The following is a 19,693-nucleotide window of genomic DNA, read 5'->3' as shown; positions in this document are numbered from 1 at the left end:
GATGGAAACCTACAAATGAAAATTTTCTGAAGGGTCCAAATTTTATAAGCTGGTGGTATATATATTCAATCATGTGGCACATAGAAACATGTTAAAATTAGCCCCCAGTTGCAGTCATAGAAACAAGAGATGTTATGGCTGGGGCTAGAGAGAGGGTTTGTCAGTTAAGAGAACATTCTGCTCTTTCAGAGGACCTGTGTTTGATTTCCAGAATCCATGTGATAACTCACAACCATTTGTAATTCCATCTAGGGACCCCAAGGGCATCATGCATGCATGCAGTATATAGACAGACATTCAGACAAATCATCTAAATTCATTAAAAAGAAATCTTTATCATGAAATAAGGATGCTGATGACGTGTGCGTGTGTGTATGGTACTGAATAAAGCAAAGGATTACAATGCAAAGTAATAGTTATAGTAGGCATTTTTCAAGCTTTTACCCATGATGAACACTTAATAATTTCCCAGTAAAGGCTTAAGGTGTACAAACAGCATTTGCTTCTTTTTTGTCAATGCAGTTTGATGACACTGGGACATTTCAGGTGATTCCAGTTCCCCCAGTAGGGAATTATGAGCCCCTGGAAAGGCTTCGGCGCTGCACACTTTGCTATGGTAAGGCCGTTGGGAAAGGTTAACTGTGCAGGAGGCTTAATGCCTTCCCAGGGAGGTATTGAACTGGGATTTTGTGGGAGATTTCTGTTTATGATGATAGGTTCTATTTTTAGTTTTTAGAAAATGCACTGTCAGAACTCCAACCTCTAATGTTTATAGAGTTTCTGTAGCATCTGAAATCTGGCTTTGAAAATTGCCTGACGGCTGTAGTCTTTCCTAAGATAGTGCTGTACTTTGTATTGAGAGCCTCTGAACTACTGAAAACACATTCTCCATGAGTTTGGACATGGTTGTGGACTTTAGAGGCACACACTACCTAAATCTGTTTTCACCGTAGACCCTGTGATGTAACTTACGAGTTGCCACAATATTACTGGGGCATTGACTAATTCTTGTTAATTTAAATGATGTGAAATAGAAGAAGTATTGATATGATCACTAATTTTTAAAAACTCTCTGTGTCTTATGCTAACACTCATCCCATGATGTATTTCTCTGTGTGTTTTCAGACAAATGTTTTTCAAATACTTGTGCAGAAGAGACTTTTGTTCCTGAAAATTCATACATGGATGTAGCGTTCCTCTTAGACAATTCCCGTAATATAGCCAATGATGACTTCCAGGCCATGAAAACATTGGTGAGCTCAGTGATCGACAACTTCCACATCACTTCAAACCCTTCAGCCTCAGACTCTGGTGACAGGATTGCTTTGCTGAGCTATTCTCCCTCAGAGAATTCCAGAAAGAGGAGCAGGGTGAAAACAGAGTTTGAGTTTACAACCTATGGCAACCAATCCATCATGAAGAACTACATCCACACTTCCCTCCAACAACTAAATGGAGATGCTGCCATCGGCCTTGGCCTACAGTGGGCCATGGAGGGTCTCTTCCCAGGAACTCCCAACCCAAGAAAACACAAGGTCATCATTGTGGTTTCCGCTGGCGAGAATCGTGAGGAGAAGGAGTTTGTGAAGACAGTGGCTTTGAGGGCCAAATGTCAAGGCTACGTCATATTTGTGGTTTCTCTGGGCTCCACACAAAGCAGTGAGATGGAACAATTAGCTAGCTACCCACATGATCACCATCTGATACAGCTTGGGAGAATGTACAAGCCAGATTTGAATTATATTGTGAAGTTTCTGAAGCCATTTGTATACTTTGTCCGACGTAAGTCATTATTTGGTTACTTTCCTTTTGGAGTAGTATTTAGTAGTAGTATTGATAACCTAAGATCAATATCATGCAGTCTATAATGAATCCAAATACATAAATTAGGTAGTGACCGGGGTCAAAGGTAGGACATATCCTGAATGTATCTTGCTTATGCCTTGGATGTAAGATGGTGAGACCTTAGTATGGTAGAACATCTCTTGCCAAACTCTGTGCAGTAGAAATCACACAGTGACTGGTGGTCTTCTGTATTTGTTCAGCCTAGAAATGTCCTAACAGCTCTTAGAAAGTATGGTTTGAACATTTAAATGGGTTTATTTTTCAATCTTGGCACACAGTGGAGAGCTCGAGAATATGATGACCCAGTCATGTCCCACAGGAATCCTAAAAACCTGGAGGCAGCTTCCTGTTTGGCAGGGTTATGGTAGAGCCTGGGACTGTGCCTCACAGGCACCGGGGTAATGCCAGTGTTGTGGGTCACAGATCACACTTTAAGAAGCATGACTGCAGTCCTGTGTGCAGCAATGCATTACCTTTTGAATACTGGCCAGCCCACAGAGTGACCTGTGAGCGTTAAGTTCAAAAATCAAGAGTAAGCACTGTAAAGCTTTTAAAGGAATTTAACAATGATTGCTGGAGCATTCAAGTGCATGATCAGTGGACTCCGTGTCATCAGAAATGATAGAGAGTAACAGTGTTAGTCAGCCAAGAGTTAGAAATAGCACCTCGTCCTCTACCACGAATGGTGTAAGAAAACACTCCCCCGAAGAAAAAGTTCTCTCTCTCTCTCTCTCTCTCTCTCTCTCTCTCTCTCTCTCTCTATCTCTCTCTCTCTCTCTCTCTCTCTTTCTCTGTGTGTGTGTGTGTGTCCCAGGAGATAGCTGGAAATGTCCCGGAGAGTTTTCTGATCTGATTCTCATAATTTTCAAGTGTTATTCATGTCAAGTAGGTAAAAGCTAGAGATGTTATTAACATTCTACATAGACTGCAGCACCCCCAACAAAACAAAACAAGCCTCAGTCACCAGGTATCAAGAAGTTAAGTTGAGGAGCCTTTGTGTTAGTCTGCCTAATACCCAATTAACTTACAAAGAGGATAGGTTTGGCTTTGATCATGCTTGTGCAGTTTACTGTCCAGAGTCAGGTAGCCTGGTTCTTTGTGCCTTTGGCATCTCATGGCTTGGGTTGTGGGGAGAACAAATTTGCTTCCATAAGAAACTAGGAAGGAGAAGGGAAGGGGTACACACCAATGACCTAGGGACGTCCCATTAGGCCTACCTCCTAAAGAGGAGGTTATCTCCCAACAACTCTGTCCTAGATACAAAGTCTTAATCTCATGGACTTCTCCGGAACATTTACAGAAACCATCGCACTGTCTTCTGGAAGATTCCTCAAAATGGAGCCAAGCCTGTTCTTTGTGGGACTCTGTCAGGTTTAGAGCAAGGTTGACATCCTGTCTCCCTGGTGTTGAGGGAATGTCCCACAACAGGAATATATATTCTTCATTGTAAGGAGGCCTCTGCCTGTCACCTATGACTCATATTCAACTGTTGAACTCACTACCCACCCTCTTGGGAATGCTGGACTATTGCCTTTAAACATAGCATGGTCTCATTCGAATGCCATAAAGATGAATTGAAACAATGATTCCAAATCAATTTTGATACCAACCCTTCCATTGTATTTGAAATTTTTATTTTATAGTAATTTTTTCAGATGTACACTACCATATGTCATTCTGGCACATGCATGAGAGGAACACCTGGGCAGCAGACTGCCAGGTCATGCCCAAACAACTTCTCAGATGAAAGAGACTCTTGCAAACACTTAACATTTAGAATTTTAGCTTCTTGACCAGAGGCATGGCTGTCCATTGTTTCCCACACAGTGCTATCCTTTGTGCCATCCAGATAGCTAACAATGTAGTGATTTTAATAGACTTAAAACACCTGGGATCTGGTTCTGCCGGACTGGACAGTGGCTTTGCAATTGAGCAAATCTGACTTACATTGACTCCCACCTTCCCTGACTTCCTGAACCCATTTCATCTGTTAGAGTTAAATGACTGCTCTTGCATCTTCCGGTCCTTTGAGAACTTTCCCCCAAAGTACTAGCCCCAGTTGTGTGCATTTTTACTTTTCTGTAAACAGAGGTAACAGCTGTGTCATGGTTCCTCCTTCCACCAATAGCCATTGGCAAATGGAATTGATCAGAGACATATTCTCATTCTAGACAAATAGAGAAAAAAAGTGTATCCCAGAGTCAGAGAAACAAAACTACCTTCGAGATGCTTTCTTAGAGCCTCAGCTCTTCAATAACCAAGAGCCTTGTTTCATTAAAATTTGTTTTCCTGAATGAGAGGGAAAATTATAGACCACAGTACTGTGCAGCTTACAGGCAGTACAGAAAGAGATTAACGAGATGGATTGTGTTGTCAGTAAGTTAAAGTCCTTCCTGCGACTCCTTTTCTCGTAGGAAATCAGCATTTATTGGTGCAGAAGCAAAGAAATAGTATCATGTAATAAGACACAGTCTTTTCTATGTTTGAGCTAGTAGTTTAAGTCTGGGAGGAAAGGCCGTAGAGAATCAGGATAGATTGTCTCTCAGATTGTGTTAGCACAGGTATGTAGCACACATGTGTCCCTGCATCACAATTAAGCCTTTCCTGAACACCTTGAGCACTTTCCCATGATTCTAGTAATTCTTTTGGCTGCTGAAACCCTCTGAAGCTCAAGTTGTGAATGTCATTTCTAAAGTTATCAGTGTTTTCCATTTTCACCCCAGCCAAATTTTCTTGAAATCTGTTACTAACATTTATTGCTTTGGGAGGGGATTTCTGTTTGTTTTCTCATTGCCCAGAAAACCCAATTTCTAGGTTTGAAATCCAACTGTAACTTTGTTCTCTCTATAGGTGGATTCAATCAGTACCCACCGCAGATGCTGGAGGAAGACTGCAGGAGCATCCATTCAGAGAGGGGAGATGTGCAGGGCCGCAGCCTCCGGTGGGTAGCAGAGCACTTGTATTGGCAAGTTCCTGCTAATTGACTGGTGGGTGTGCAAGTGGCCATGGCAGGTCATTAGGCAAAGGGAGTTAACAAGGTCTCTGAGGTAGAGGCTCTTCATGGATTCCACTTTCCACAGCAGCTGTGTGTCCAGCACGCTTTCCTGTCTGAAGCTTTTTATGTGTGGTTTTTTAAAATAACATCATAAATTTCATCAAATATTGCCTTTAAAGGAATGACTTTATTATACTCCTGAAACAACAACAGCAACAAACTTCACAGGTTATCCTTGACCTCACTGCCCAGAGCCTCCCTTTCTTGAGTCCCTGAGTTTTGCTTGCACTGGGCTGGTGTGCGCCTTGTGGTCAGCTGGTTTCTGGTCAGCAGCCTGGGATCCCATTCATTATTGTAAGGTCCATTCACACTTCGTGGTCCTGATTCAAATGTCCCTCTCTTTGAAACTGATATTCACGCCATACCCTGCTCAAAATCCACGACCTTAACTGGGTATGGTGTTGTACTCCTGTAACCCCAGTTCTCTGGAAGCAGAGGCAGGGGAATTGTGAGTTTAAGACCAATCTGGGCTACATAAAAAAAATGTCAACAGACAGTGCTCTTTTATACTTCTGCTAAGGCACTATGGCAGCTAACCCCAGTGTTTCATCTCACTAAGTCTAGGCCTGCCTCTCAGTTACTGTTCCAACCTCAAAGCATCCCACAGAAGATTTCAGTACAATAGCACGTGCCAACACTCTCATGAATGTTGTGTCTTCAGTAAAAAATAACAATTAATTGGCTGACTCTAGCCACTCAAATACTGTGAGAATAGCCCCTATCTGCTGATTTTAGCTGGAGCTCCACTGAGCTTGGATCCCTCGCTATAGCTGGTCTTGGTCCATAGTTACTTACTCCTTATCTCAGATTGCATTAAACAAGGTAAATTCTCAGAGAAGACACAGCTTCTTCTAAGTACCCAGAAACAAATAGAATTCATGCAGGTGCATACTCCTCTAATGTCAGATTCCATTTATTTGGTAGTTTAGCAAGGATGTGTCCAACAGCCAACCCCTGGGAAAGACAACATTAGTGTAAAGTAGGGTGACTCTCCTTGAATAAGTCACAGACTATTTTAAATAGGGCTGCAGACATTGTTACTTGAACATGTACGAACACAAGCCTCCCTGGAAATCCTGTGACATTTGTGATTCTTAACTATTAAGCCCAAACAAATTTATACATAAAGTCTAAACCATCAACAAAAACAGTCCCATGCTAACTTCATGTGATGAATGATTTTGTTTTTTTTTCTGAAGCTGAGATTTTGAAGACCAAAAAGATGTGATTTGGCACATGCTGCAGATGCTCCTGGCCTCTGTTGTTGCATGACAGTCTGTGTTCTCACCATGAATCCACACACACAAGTACAAGACCATCATCCATGCCATGTGTCATGATCTCATTTGGTCATTGTGGGCTGTGAACAACATTGTTTCATATGTTACATCTATTTGTTCTGCCCCACAACTAAATCATACCCAACACCAGTATTAGACACAACCACAAGTATTGAAATAAAATGATGTTATCAAGAATATGTTTATATTTGTTTTCTGTTATCATCTGAATAAAAACATAATTCTAAAATATAACAAAGAACTCAAACTGTCAATATAAGTGCTGGCCCCATTTCAAGAGTCTCCCTGTAACCTTATTCCTCTCGGAGCAAGGCTTAGTTCATTAAACATCCATTTTGTATAATAATTGATATCAGTCTGAGGTGTAACAAGGTTTTTCCAGTGGCTAATTGATGAATGATTTCCTCATCATTTATTGAGAACTCTATGCAAATAAGACTTGGATTATTCCAAAGGAATACTTTATAGGTCATAAGTGAACATGAGGAAAAGGAAGTTAAATGGAGATGAATTATTTCATTGAAATTAATTTAGAATTTTTACCACCCATTTTTATTTTCTGTGTATATATGTGTGTGCATACATTTGATCACATGTGTGGGTGCACACATATATGTACGAGTGTGTACATGTGTGTGTGGTAGGGCCAGAAGACAACCTTGGTTGTTGTGCCTCAGGTATCATCTGCCTTGGTTTTTGGTTTTGTTTCTGAGTCAGGGTCTCTCACTGGCCTAGAACTCACTAAGTAGGCTGTGCTAGCTAGCCAGAGAGCCCCAGGGACCCACTCATGTTTCCCTCCTAGTGCTTGCATTCCAAGAAGACACCACTATGGTCATCTTTTTCATCATGGGTTCTTGGGATCAAACACAAGTCTTAATGCTTGCAAGCCGAGCACTTTCCCAATGGAGCTATCAGCCCAGTTTCTTTAATAAGCAATTAAAGAGCCATACTAAAATTTTTGGATATTGTATTTGCATCTAGACTGGCTGCTAAACTGCATGAGTTTTCTGCAAGCAAGAGCAGCCTTCTTAGTCAAGAGCTGACTTCTGGGAAGGACTCGTCTTTCATGCTCGAGGATCATGGGGGTGACCATTTGGTTTACATTCCAAACCAAATGCCAGAGCCACACACGCTAGTGAGTCACTATGGAAACCATCAGGGGTCTACAGCAATGGCAAACCCCCCTTCTGGTAAGAACATGAACCAATGATGTAATGTTTTAAGTCATCATGAGGCTTGTCTAGTAGAGAATTAAATAAGTTAAGGCTGGTATTGGAAGCAATTTTGGGTCCTAATTCAGGATGGTGGGTCCAGTGGCTATTATTCTTCCAACAGCAGATGACAGTCGCTGCTAAGAGAATCACGGATGTAAACTCTCAGAAAAGTCCATGATGCACCTAGAGAAATTTAAGGAGTCTTTAGAGTACACAATTTAGAAGGTTGCTTTGATACAAAATAAAAAATGTATAGAGAATATCAGACCAAAGAATAGATCAAAACACCTGTAAACTTGGCCTGGACATTGCCCCAGAATCTGTCTTTACATTAGAAGGTTTGTTTCATTTTCAAGACACCCAGAAATGACAAGAGTGTGAAAGTCCCCCATAGATTACTCTCAATATTTTAATGTCAAGATTGAATAGTTTAAAACAAGCTGATAGGTAAGATGAGAAGCACATAAGATATGGTTACCTGTATTTTCATTTGAGAGATGACTCAGTGACAGGGAGCACGTGTTGCTCTTGCAAAGGACCTGAGTTTTATTCTTTGCACCCACATGGCAGCTCACAGCCACTGTAATTCCAGTTTCAGGGAATCGGATGCCCTCTCCCGGCATCTGCATGCACTGTACACACATGATGCACAGACATACATGCAAGCAAAATGCCCATACACACAAAAGAAAAAAAATACATTTTCAAAATAAAAATTGTGATTTTTTAAAGCAGACTCCTCAGCCATTCAAATTATGTATTTAGAATCTTCCAAAATCATCATTTGGCCAGAATGTTGGCATTTTAAGTATTGTACCCAATGTATTATATTTGTGGGAATATGAAAACACAAAAGAAAAAAGATGAATGTCACACTACAATGTTGATTCTTGGCAGCTTCTTGGATAGCTCTTCCTTTACTTGGATTTAAAATTCATGTCCCCATAAGTATTTCATAAATATAAGCATTTGAACTTTATTTTTAAAATAGCCAAACTGGGTTTTGTGAAATCTACAGTGAAGAATTATTAAGTCAATCAATTATTAGTTGAAGAAATAAGGTGTATTAGTTTTAAAAGGAAGAGCCACAATAAACATGTGTGTGTTATCCTGTGATGCCTATGTATTAGCCTGTATGTGATTTCATTAAAACAGTTTCAAACTCTTATGTAGGCATAGTCTGAACATGAGAATTATATTCCTGCTCTTTTTAATGGATATTGTTGGTTTTGTTTGTTCATTTAATGGTGTGGGGATTGCAGTTGTCCTCAAGGCATAGGAATCCATTCTTGTCTGGCTTATATACAAAAATAAAATGCATTTTGGCAGAGTGTTAGAGTGGTAAATTGTCATTTGTGGAGCCTTTGTTCGAGGTGAACATTTCCAAGTCTTGGAAGTGGATCATGGAAAGCAGATGAGAGAGGGAGACGGAAGCATCATTGTGGCCATCATACTGACATGATGATAGTGATTCAAGAAGGAAAGAAAGGGTTTTCAGTTGACTGTCCAGATGTCTGAAAAATCTAGACACCTGCAGCCATTGTGAGGTTCAGTTGGTTGAAGAAATACCTGTTCATATCTCTATCAGAAGAATAAAAAGTAAACAGTACCCAACCATTCTGAGGCATGTGGGGAATTCCCATGGAGGACTGTATAGGTTGTGATAGCCTGGGGATAGTGTTTCAACCTGGGGTTGATATGTTTACATCTTTATCTCATAAATAAGTCAGTCTCAAGTCATATTCCCTCTCTGTCTCTCTGACGCTGTCTCGGTGTCCTCCTCCTCTCCTCTCCTCTCCTCTCCTCTCCTCTCCTCTCCTCTCCTCTCCTCTCCTCTCCTCTCCTCTCCTCTCCTCTCCTCCCCTCTCTTCCCCTCTCCTCCCCTCCCCTCTCCTCCCCTCCCCTCTCCTCCCCTCCCCTCTCCTCTCCTCTCCTCTCCTCTCTTCTTTCCTCCCTTCCCCTCTCCTCCTCTCCCCTCTCCTCTCCTCCCCTCCCCTCTCCTCTCCTCTCCTCTCCTCTCCGCTCTCCTCTCCTCTCCTCCCCTTTCCTCTCCCCTCTCCTCTCTTCTCCTCTCCTCTTGCCTCTCCTCTCCCCTCCCCTCCCCTCCTCTCCTCTCCTCTCCCCTTCACTCCCCTCCTCTCCCCTCCCCTTCCCTCTCTTCTCCTTTCCTCTTGCCTCTCCTCTCCTCTCCCCTCCCCTCCTCTTTTCTTCTCCTGCAATCCTCTCCCCTCCCCTCCCTTCTCTCAAATCCTGTGTAGCCAGTTGCCAAAACTGCTAAGAACTTTCCATGTAATGTGCTGTCCTTTGAGAGTCCGTTGTGATTCCAAACCTTTAGTCACTGAGAGATGAGCCTTGATAAGTTCCAGATGCATGGTACAAATTAGTTAATAACTTTGATGAGTATCTCCATATGCCATGTTTATTGCTCAATTATAATACAGTTCCTGCAGCTGATGGCTGACCTTTCTGTCCTTGAATGGAGAGGCTCGAAGGAGAGTCAGTGCTCTTAACCATTAAGAATTGCATAGTTCCCTGCTGCCTGTTCTAGACCTACTTAATCACTAGTTTAAGGAGTGGATTTAAAATGTTTGTAAATTCTTTATTTAGTGTGTGTGTGTGTTGCAATAGCCATTGTCTATGTGGAGGTCAGAGGACAGCTCACAGGAGCTGTCTTTCCTTACAGCATGTGGGTTCTGAGGGTTTAACTGTGATGTCCGGAACCCTTTTTCCTGTCACAACTGCAGGGTGACTCTGGCATCTGGTGTGGTTTTCGTAGCCTTGTTCAATTGTGTACCCTGTTTTTCACATATTATTATGTCTAATACTGTCTGTATTGCTATAATCTATATAATGATTATTCCAAACTCTCTTATGAGGCCCCCTTCAATGAATGAATATATTTAGCTGCTGACCTCTTTATGAGCATGTAGTTTGATTCTAATTTTTTGCAGTCTCATATTCAGCTTGAATATACATGTGCTTATACCTAAATCTGTATTGGATGACAGAATTGGCTTCGGGACCATCCCTGGAATGTTAATTAGTTGACATTTTGTTGTCACATCAACCTCTTGATTACCTGCACCAAAGAGCTGACTTTTACCAATGTGTGCCATATGGTTGGCGAGGGCATTTCTTCATTTACAGATGGTGGACTCTTTTCATTTACCACACTCGAAAATAAATTTCACCATTATTTTGCAGAGTTATTTTCAAATAATTGTGGTGTAATTCTGGTATTTAAATTTTTAACTTATTTTTTAAAACTTGCTTGTAGTAAACCTATTTAGGAGCATAAAGCGCAGAATAACATCCTTAGAACCAAAGAGCAAGATTGCAGGTGCTTTGGGTGTGGCAATCCTCAAAGGAAGCCAGGCTTTCCCTAGTATACTAGTCCTTTCCACTGACTCTTGTTTTATAAATGATATTCTAGCCATCTAAGAGTCACCTAGAAAAATTAAGTCCAAAAGAAACATTTGTCCTGTCTTTGGGGACAAGAATAGAATATATCTTAAACAGTTATTTCTACTTATTTGGGCCAAAAAGAGAAGAGGTTCTCACAGGGAAAGGCACGAGGAATTTTAAGGTTTTCTGTTTCCCCTTGGCACCTGGTGATGTGCACAGCCTGTGCTATGTACACCCTGTGCTGCCCCTCTGCCTTCCTAGTCAGTCCCAGAATCCTAACCAGTGACCTCACCAGGCAGAAGGGAGGACAGCCCTGGGCTCTGGTGTGAAATGAAGAGATTCAGACAGTGCCGCCAAGTCCTCTGCAGATAAGCATGCATAAACACAACAGAACTGCTGTTTCTGCAGGCCTGTGGGAGTGCATCTGTGTGTAAGTTATTCTGCCAGGCTGCATTTTTTTTCTTATCAAAATTCTGCAGAATTTACCATTACAGGGAGGATCTTTGTAACCCTAGGATTTTCCTTGTTGTTTACCGCTAAAGATTAAATTTGTGTAGTACCTTCGATATTTTGTGAACTGTGGAAATGATTCCATTTCCCCTCCAGAACCTTGTGAGATTGTAGTATATTTGCATGGCATTTTATACAGAGAAACTGAAGCATGGAGAACTGGGACACTGAATTATCAACAGGTAGAAATGAGAGTCAAACTTTTTTTTTCAAGACAGGGCTTCTCTGTGTAGCCCTGGTTGTCCTGGAATAGGCTCTGTAGACCAGGCTGGCCTTGAACTCACAGATATTTGTCTGTCTCTGCCTCCTGAATGCTGGGATTAAGGGCAAACTCTGTCTAGAATCAGTGCTCTACAATGCCCATTGTATGGAAAGGAAGGGAAATTTTATTTAATTTATATCATGACTTTTAGTAGAAAATATTCTCTGTGGCGTCTGTCAGAAGGAATACTAGTGGACCAGAGATGACTTTCCTCAGAGCAGGCCTCTGGTCCTTTCTTGACGTGGTGATTGTATGCTTAACTCTTTCTGCCCTGTCCTTCTGTTTGTTAACTCATTCCTATGAGGGAGTCAGGCATGAGACAGATCTGGGATTAGATCCTGCCTCTACTTCTTATGGGCTCTTTTGTTTCTTGGATAAATCATTAGCCATCTCCAAGCTTCAGTATGCTCAGATGTGAAGTGGGAGTAATGAAAATCCCATTCTTGTGCCAAAAGGAAGATTCGATGGGAGAAGACATATGTGTGGAACTGAACACCAGACCTGAAGTGGCTGGGATACTCGATTTAGCACCAGAAAGTGGAGACAGAAAAGAAAGCACTGTCAGTCTTAAGGGCTGAGTGTTGAGAAACGTTGACCTTGAAAAACGCCAGCTGTAGGGGTCTCTAGAGAGCTGGTGAGATGGTTCAAATACTGGCTGCTCTTTCAGAGGACCTGGGTTTGGTTTTCAGCACCTCACAGTCATCAGTTCCAGGGGATCCTGCACCCTCTTCTGGCCTCTGCGAGCACCAGGCATGCACGTGGTATATGGACACACACACACACACACACACACACACACACACACACACAAAGGTAAAATTTTAAAAGAAAAATATCAGATATTGCTCACATGAATTGAACTCCATACATAAATTAGCATTGACTGTACACATAGCCTATGAAAAACCCATGAAAACCCATGGCTAAGCTGGGAGGTGGTGATGCAAGCCTTTAATGCCAGCACTCAGGAGGCAGAGGCAGGTGGATCTCTGTGAGTTTGAGGTCAGCCTGTTGTACAAAGTAGGTTCCAGGACAGCCAAGGCTACACAGAGAAACCCTGCCTCAGAAAATTAAAAAATGAAAAGAAATAAAAGAGAAAAGAAAAGAAAAGCCTGTGGCTAATCTTGGCACTGGCTAAATTCCAAGAGAGCCCTTTAGGTAACTCATGAATGTCTTGTGATCCCCACCAGTGTCATGGCAGACAGCAGTGCTGACACAGCACACCCGATCTAGTCCAACAGATTCTTGCAGCTAAGATTCTCCCTTCTCACAAAATTTTCCCTCTACGCCTACTCTCTCCCCACCCCCACCAACACTTGGCTCTATGTGCACATCTTTGGGGAAAGTTAGGCTAATCTCTCTGGGGGCATGCTTCCTTGGAAATCTGACCATATCATTCATTCCATACAAGTCTTGTGCATGATAGAGAGCCAACTCTCCCTCCTACACCCTTCAACTCACTGAACCACAGAAGTAACTGAGCATGGAGCTGAAGGCAAGCTCTTAGCTCTGTCAACACTTTGAGAGAATATAGAGCATTGCTGTGAGCTGTGTGCATGTTTTGTTTAAGCTTCTTCCAGGTCTTCTTAAAGGAGAAATATTTTTGAAGCCCAAGTCTCCACAAATAACATTAATTTCGACCCAAAATAGAACAGTCATACCTTGTGTTGGACTAAATTTTAGTTTTCAAGGCATAGTCATCTATATTTAGTTTCTTTGATTGCCATGAAGATCTTATAAGTACAGAAGGAACCTATTTTTAGAGATTTTTCTAGCAGGTGGTTTGTGTCTCTTTAGAAAAGGATTTTTTTTGCTAGGTACTTGGGTGAAAATGAGATTTTAGTTCATTTATACAAAGAAAACTGAAAGCAAAGTAGTGATATTTCTAGGCATGCATAGAAATCATTTCACTACCCTAGTTAGCCAATCCTTTCTCTTCTACCACAACATCTATGAAATCACGTCCTCTATGGTTATAAAAATGTGCTGGTTGGCCCTATTACAAAACTGAAAAACTACGGTTGGAAAACAGAGCCTCTGTTGATGACACAGGTGACAGTTTGTCAGATCCAGAACTGTAAACTCCCAAAGACAGAAGCACCCATGCCAGCATCTGTAGAGTCTCTCACACTCCCTGGCTGAGAACTCCATGGATGGTGGTGATGTGCACTAAGGAGCACTGGCTTGAAGGGTTTTACAGACACACGTCATCCTCTTCACTTGTCCATTGCTGATTAGTAGTGTAATCAGGACTTCCATCTGGGCCAGAAGTTTAATGAGAACTTCAAACTGGGTTCTTGGTGGGGAGTGGCAGACCTGTACATTTCCAACAAGCTTACAATGTACAAAATCCTGTTGGTTATTATAAATATACTATAAATGTTCTAAGACCCTGGTACATGTGTGACCAGTTCTTTATGCTCTGGGAGAAGAAAGTGACCCCCCCAGCTACCATCCACAAGATGATCAGTTTTTCATATCATAACCTCCTTAGATAGAATAGAGGGACCAAATCCAACATCACTAACAGAAAAGGAAAGAACCCATGCATGAAGCAATAGCTAAACAATGAACTTTAGGAAGTGATGTTGATGATACAGGGAGATTAAAAACAAATGAGGTGAACAGCACAGTTACTTCAGTCTCCTGATGTGGGAGCTTTGAAGTCATGGTGGAGTGGAAGGAATTTCAAATGAGCCCAGTGAGACAGGTCTGAGAGTCCAGGGAGACCAAGATCCAAGGTTCATGGGACAGAGGAGAGAGATGTACAGACAGAACCCCAGAGACCTCTAGATGCTCTTCCCATAATACTCACAAGAGTATGGTGTGTGTGTGTATGTGTGTGTGTGTGTGTGTGTGTGTGTGTGTGTGTATGTGTACCATGGTGTTAGGAAGAACAGTGTACTAGATAGGAGGTTAGGGGAAGGCAGCTTGGATTTGACAAAATAACAAAAATAGTAGTGCACTTGAAATATAACAATAGAAATTACTCAAAATGAGAAAGAGTTTAGATAATTATGATGAAAAACTAGTGAGCCTCTGTATTCTGTCCCACTCTCTGGTGGAAAAAATAGAAACCAGGCACATTTTTAGCAGCATTACCAGCTAATATAACCTACGCAGCACTTTCACCCAGAGAAGAATGCACAGTTCTCTTTAAGTGCTCATGCAACACTTGCCAAAATAGACTGTACCGTGGCCTGTGGGACAACACTCAAGAGTTTAAAAGGATCCAAGTCATAGCAAGAATATTTTCTGACCCAAATACAACTAAAGTCATAAATAATTAGCAGAAAGATTTTTGAAAAATCCCCAAACCTCCATAAAACACTTTAAAATAATCCACAGCCAAAGAGGAAGTTGATGAAGAAATTAGAAAGCATTTTGCAGGGAATGAAGATGAAATCAACATTCCAAACCCTGAGACCCCACTAGAGCACGATTATGAATTAACTCTGACATTAGATGCTTATACCAGTACATATTAAAGGCTTCATGTCAGCGACCTCAACTTCCACCTCTAGGAGCCAGAAACTAACAGACAAGCAATCCCAGAGTGAGCAGAAGAAAGTGATAACATTTAAGGACCCAATGAACAAGAAATGAGAAAAATCACTAAAGCCAAGAGAAAGATCTCTGAGATCAATAAAATTGATAAAGCTATAATCAGACTCACCAGGAAAAGTGGACACAAATAATCAGTGTTAGCAAAGAGAAAGGAGGCATCTTCAATATTCTACAGCTATTAAAATGGTAACATGTAATAAGACATTTTTGTATATAAATTAGACACAGATTTCTTATAATATGAAAACCACCACAGTTCATTCAGGAACAAATAACCAACTAGCTTGTCAAAATTATTGAATTTGTACTGGAAACCTCATAATTTCACCATAAACTCAACGAAACTTCTGAGGAATGATGAATACCAATTCTTTATTGTTTTTGTTTTGCTTTGTTTTTGATACAGAACTTTTCTGTGTAACCCTGGTTATCCTGCAACTCCCTCTGTAGATCAGTCTGACTTTGAACTCTGAGATCTACTTGCCTCTGCCTCCCCAATGCTGGGATTAAAGGTATGAGACTACCACCTAGTCATCAATTGCTCAGTTCTATACAAACTTTTCTAGAGAATTAAGGAGGAAATACTATTTACCAACTCATTCTTTGAAGTCAGATCATGCTGATACCGAAACCCAGAAAAAGAAATTGAATGAAAACTACATACAACCATTCATTTTTCAAAAAAATTAGACTTATTTATTTATGTGTATGTGTATTTTGTCTCCATGTATGTATGTGCATAATGTGTGTGCCTGGTACCTGTGGAGTTTAGAAGAGGGTATCAGATTATCTGGAACTGGAGTTCTAGAGATGGCTGTGCCATCATGTGGGTGCTGGGAACTGAATCTGTGTCCTCTGCAAGAGCAATAAGTGCTCTTAACTAGTGAGCCATTTCTCCAGTCAGTAGACCTCCATTCTTTTCTTTGGGGAGGAGTGAGACAAGGTCTCATTAGGCAGGTTGGCCTGGGACTCACCTTGTAGAGAGGCTGCCCTTGAACTCATAGAGATCTGCTTGCCTCCTGAGTGTTGGGATTGAAGGAGTTTACCACCACACCCAGTCTAGACTACCATTCTTAATAAATATAGATACAAAATCATTCTAAAAAGGGATTTATCACGTCAAATCCAAGAATAAACAAAAGGGTCGTGTGGATTTGCCTCCAAGAATGCAGGGTTCATTGAACATTCAGAAACTATCTAGTAAAGCACTTCCAGTATTAATAAAATCACTTGTGGTGATCATGTATTTGTTGTATTCTGTATTGAATTTTATAGCATTAATCTAATTTTATTGGTTCATTTACTGTTTGGAGGATTAAACAAAGCACTAAATGTGCAAGTGTCTAGTGAAAGGTTGAGCAGACATAGGAACCAACACATCTTTTGCTGATAGAAAGCTACTTAGTGTTTAAGTATGCTTACAAACACACCTCTCCAAGAGAGGAAAAGGACTTGACCATTTACTTCCCATCTTTCTGAGCTGATGGTTCTCCCCATCTCCCCAGCCAGCCTTCCTTTCCAGGAGTGTAGAAAGCTTTCATAAGCCCATGCATTTAAAGCAGTGTCATTGGGAGTGATGGTATGCAGCATAATAGCTTGCCTTGGGACATAAGCTGAGGGGTGTGGGGAGACAGAGCAATGGCAGCATGCCTGTCTTGCAAGCGTTAGGACCCGAGTCAGATCCCAATACTCACATAAAAGCTGTACATACCGTCACACAGATGTAACCCTAGGGGTGGGGTGGAAAACAGGGGTGGAGACAGGTGGATCCCAGAGCTCTTAAGTCAGCCAGTCTAGCTGCAAAAGTAAGTGCCAGGCTCAATGAGAATCCCTGTCTCTAAGAGGAAGACACCCAATTCTGATCTCTGGCCTCCCCACAGGCCTGTACATAACAAGTACACTTGTACACACATACATACATGTGTACATACACACATGCACACACAGAGAGAATATATAAATTGCAATATTACTTTCTTCATTGAGAAAATTTTGCTAGAAAGTAATTAATGTAAACTGAACTAGTCAGTGCTTACTGTTTGACCTCTGTCATGGTGTGAGCTCCTTATCTTGTCATGGGCTGATAACTGCAGATGGCCACTCAGAGTACCCAAGTCTTAGAGTATGCCATATCTTTTATAGCAGCAAGGTTCTAAAGTCAGTACTGACTTATACCTGCTCTCATGATGTTGCTTTATGGAACCCTTTATCTACACACATATGCAAGTACATGAGTTGTAACTTTGACATCTGTACATTCTCTTGTGTTTACTCCTTGTAATTAAATATTTAGTAGGTGGAAATGTGTGCTGTAGGCTTTGTGACCACGTGGAAGCACTAAAGTAGGCATGTATTTCTTTTCTTGCATTAAGATATTTGGGGTCAAATCAGTCTTTTTTTACAAAACCTTGAGACAACATGTGTCAAATGGAAATAACTCTCTGAGCTATGGAAAGACAGATCTGAAGAATGCATCTGGGAACAAGTACTGAGATTGATTAGTGATATCTACTATGACATTGATTCATGATGTCTGCCATGGTATGGGAATTAAGAATAGTGACACCCCATGCCAGATATTAACATTCATGCCTCAGAATTTCAAGTTAGCCCTTTCACTATTGGTGACTCAAGCTATTCTGTTGCAGAACATGAAAATCACAGCAGAAAAAAACTGGGTCTTCCTGATGAGCTGGAGGATGCTTCTCTTCAAGAATATTACATGGATGTGGCCTTCCTCATAGATACTTCTCAAAGAGTCGGAAATGATGAGTTTAAGGAAGTGAGAACTCTTATAACTTCAGTACTGGATTACTTTCACATTGCCCCAGATCCACTGACCTCTGTCTTGGGAGATAGAGTGGCTGTCCTGACCTACTCTCCTCCAGACTATCTGCCAAACACTGAAGAGTGCCCAGCCTACCTGGAATTTGATTTGGTCACTTACAACAGGGTACACCAAATGAAATATCACCTCCAAGAGTCTCTTAAGCAACTGAATGGAGATGTTTTTATTGGCCATGCCCTTCAGTGGACAATTGACAATGTCTTTGTAGGAACCCCCAACCTGAGGAAAAACAAAGTTATCTTTATAATATCTGCAGGTGAAACCAGCCCTTTAGACAAAGAAGCCTTAAGGAATGCATCTCTGAGAGCCAAGTGCCAAGGCTACTCCATATTTGTATTTTCCTTTGGTCCTGTACACAATGACATAGAGTTAGAAGAATTGGCAAGCCAACCCCTGGATCATCACTTAGTCCAGCTTGGCCGGACACACAAGCCAGATTTGGACTATATCATTAAGTTCGTCAAGCCATTTGTTCATTCAGTCAGACGTAAGTCTCTCAAACCTCCCTTATTGCCTTATTGATGTCTCTGCATGAAGTTAATTAGCCTATGTAGTCAAATGCATCTTGTTTTAGTAGAGAGTGCTGGTGTGTGAACAGGAGGCAGTGGAAGAATCTCAGAGAAAAATCTTGTTGACTTTGGGCATTGCTGCTGCCAAACTTCCAGGCAGGAGGTTCTCTAATGGGTGAAAGGTTTTCTTTAAGCCTGACTTCTGAACATTTACTAAGTGTTTGGGTTTCTGAATGACTACATCAGTTAGTCTTCAGCATAGCCCCGTCAAGGGGAAGAACTCAAATTCATTTTCTATAAAGGAAAAACTAAGGTTAAAATACATTAAACAAATTGCTCAAAAGCTCATAATTAATGCCTGGTAAATTCTAGACACAACCCCACACATCCTGGCCCTAAGATTATAATCTTTTCTATTAAACTACACTTTAGTTACTGAATCCTTAAAGTGTGCTACTGTAATAAATAAAACCCCCACTGCCACTTCCCCTCCATCTTTTCCAAGGACATCTGGTCTACCTTGTTATTATTAACCATCCTTTGTACTGACTTAAATTCTTATGATTCATAGATACAAATATTTTCTAGAGCCTCTGTTCAAAACATGTAGCTTAAGTGCAACTGCATAGAGATTTGGAAGGCATCTTTCCACTGTGGCACACTGAAAGTAGCTTCTACCCTTAGCATCGAATTTTTAGGCAGAGGTATGAAAATAGTCCAAGTTCTTAGAGCATTGAGCGTGTCCTGTCCTATGCTGGGAATCAGGGAGGAAACAAAAACCATACTGTGTGCTTATCTGCAGTGGCTTGGAGCTTGCTAGGGCTTCTCTGAATTTTAGGGGTTCTGGCACACACACAATCCCAGGACTCATGTTAGAGTCAGGAGTCCTGGACTTTAGGCAATATATTTACTAGTGAGTCAAAACAATGTCTTCTCTCAACAGCAAGGTAGAAATTGAGAAGATGACTTCAACAGCCAACAGAGTCTATTAGGAAGAACCTCCATTTCTGGGGGTGTAGAGTGAGGGAGAAATAGATAACAGGAGGAATTCAGAGATGTCCTTGAATTGTATCACAGAGCATGGGAACTTTTAATTCAATTATTGCTGCATCTCATTGACTTGGCAAGAAAAAAGTCTTTCAATGCCAGCATATGGACTTTGCTAAGTCCCTGAGAA

General features: G+C 41.2%; 1 protein-coding gene across 3 annotated transcripts in view; it reads left to right on the top strand.

The window, feature by feature from the left end:
* Col6a5 (collagen type VI alpha 5 chain) overlaps positions 1-19,693 on the top strand; it is a 104,416-nt gene that overhangs the window by 79,807 nt on the left and 4,916 nt on the right. For 2 of the 3 annotated variants that reach the window (XM_021229949.2, XM_040739796.1), the window contains exons 34-38: positions 523-616; positions 1,126-1,782; positions 4,696-4,786; positions 7,183-7,391; positions 17,808-18,494. In XM_021229949.2, the coding sequence (XP_021085608.2) occupies positions 523-616; positions 1,126-1,782; positions 4,696-4,786; positions 7,183-7,391; positions 17,808-18,494 (1,738 nt within the window). Of the gene's footprint in view, positions 1-522; positions 617-1,125; positions 1,783-4,695; positions 4,787-6,099; positions 6,379-7,182; positions 7,392-17,807; positions 18,495-19,693 lie in introns of those variants that run through there. The other variant, XM_040739797.1, reaches the window with a different exon arrangement.

The sequence above is a fragment of the Mesocricetus auratus genome, unplaced genomic scaffold, assembly GCF_017639785.1.
Source record: "Mesocricetus auratus isolate SY011 unplaced genomic scaffold, BCM_Maur_2.0 Super-Scaffold_100691, whole genome shotgun sequence".
NCBI classification, from domain to species: Eukaryota; Metazoa; Chordata; class Mammalia; order Rodentia; family Cricetidae; genus Mesocricetus; species Mesocricetus auratus.
Note: the sequence above shows the minus strand (reverse complement) of the source record. Positions and strands in the feature narration are given on the sequence as shown.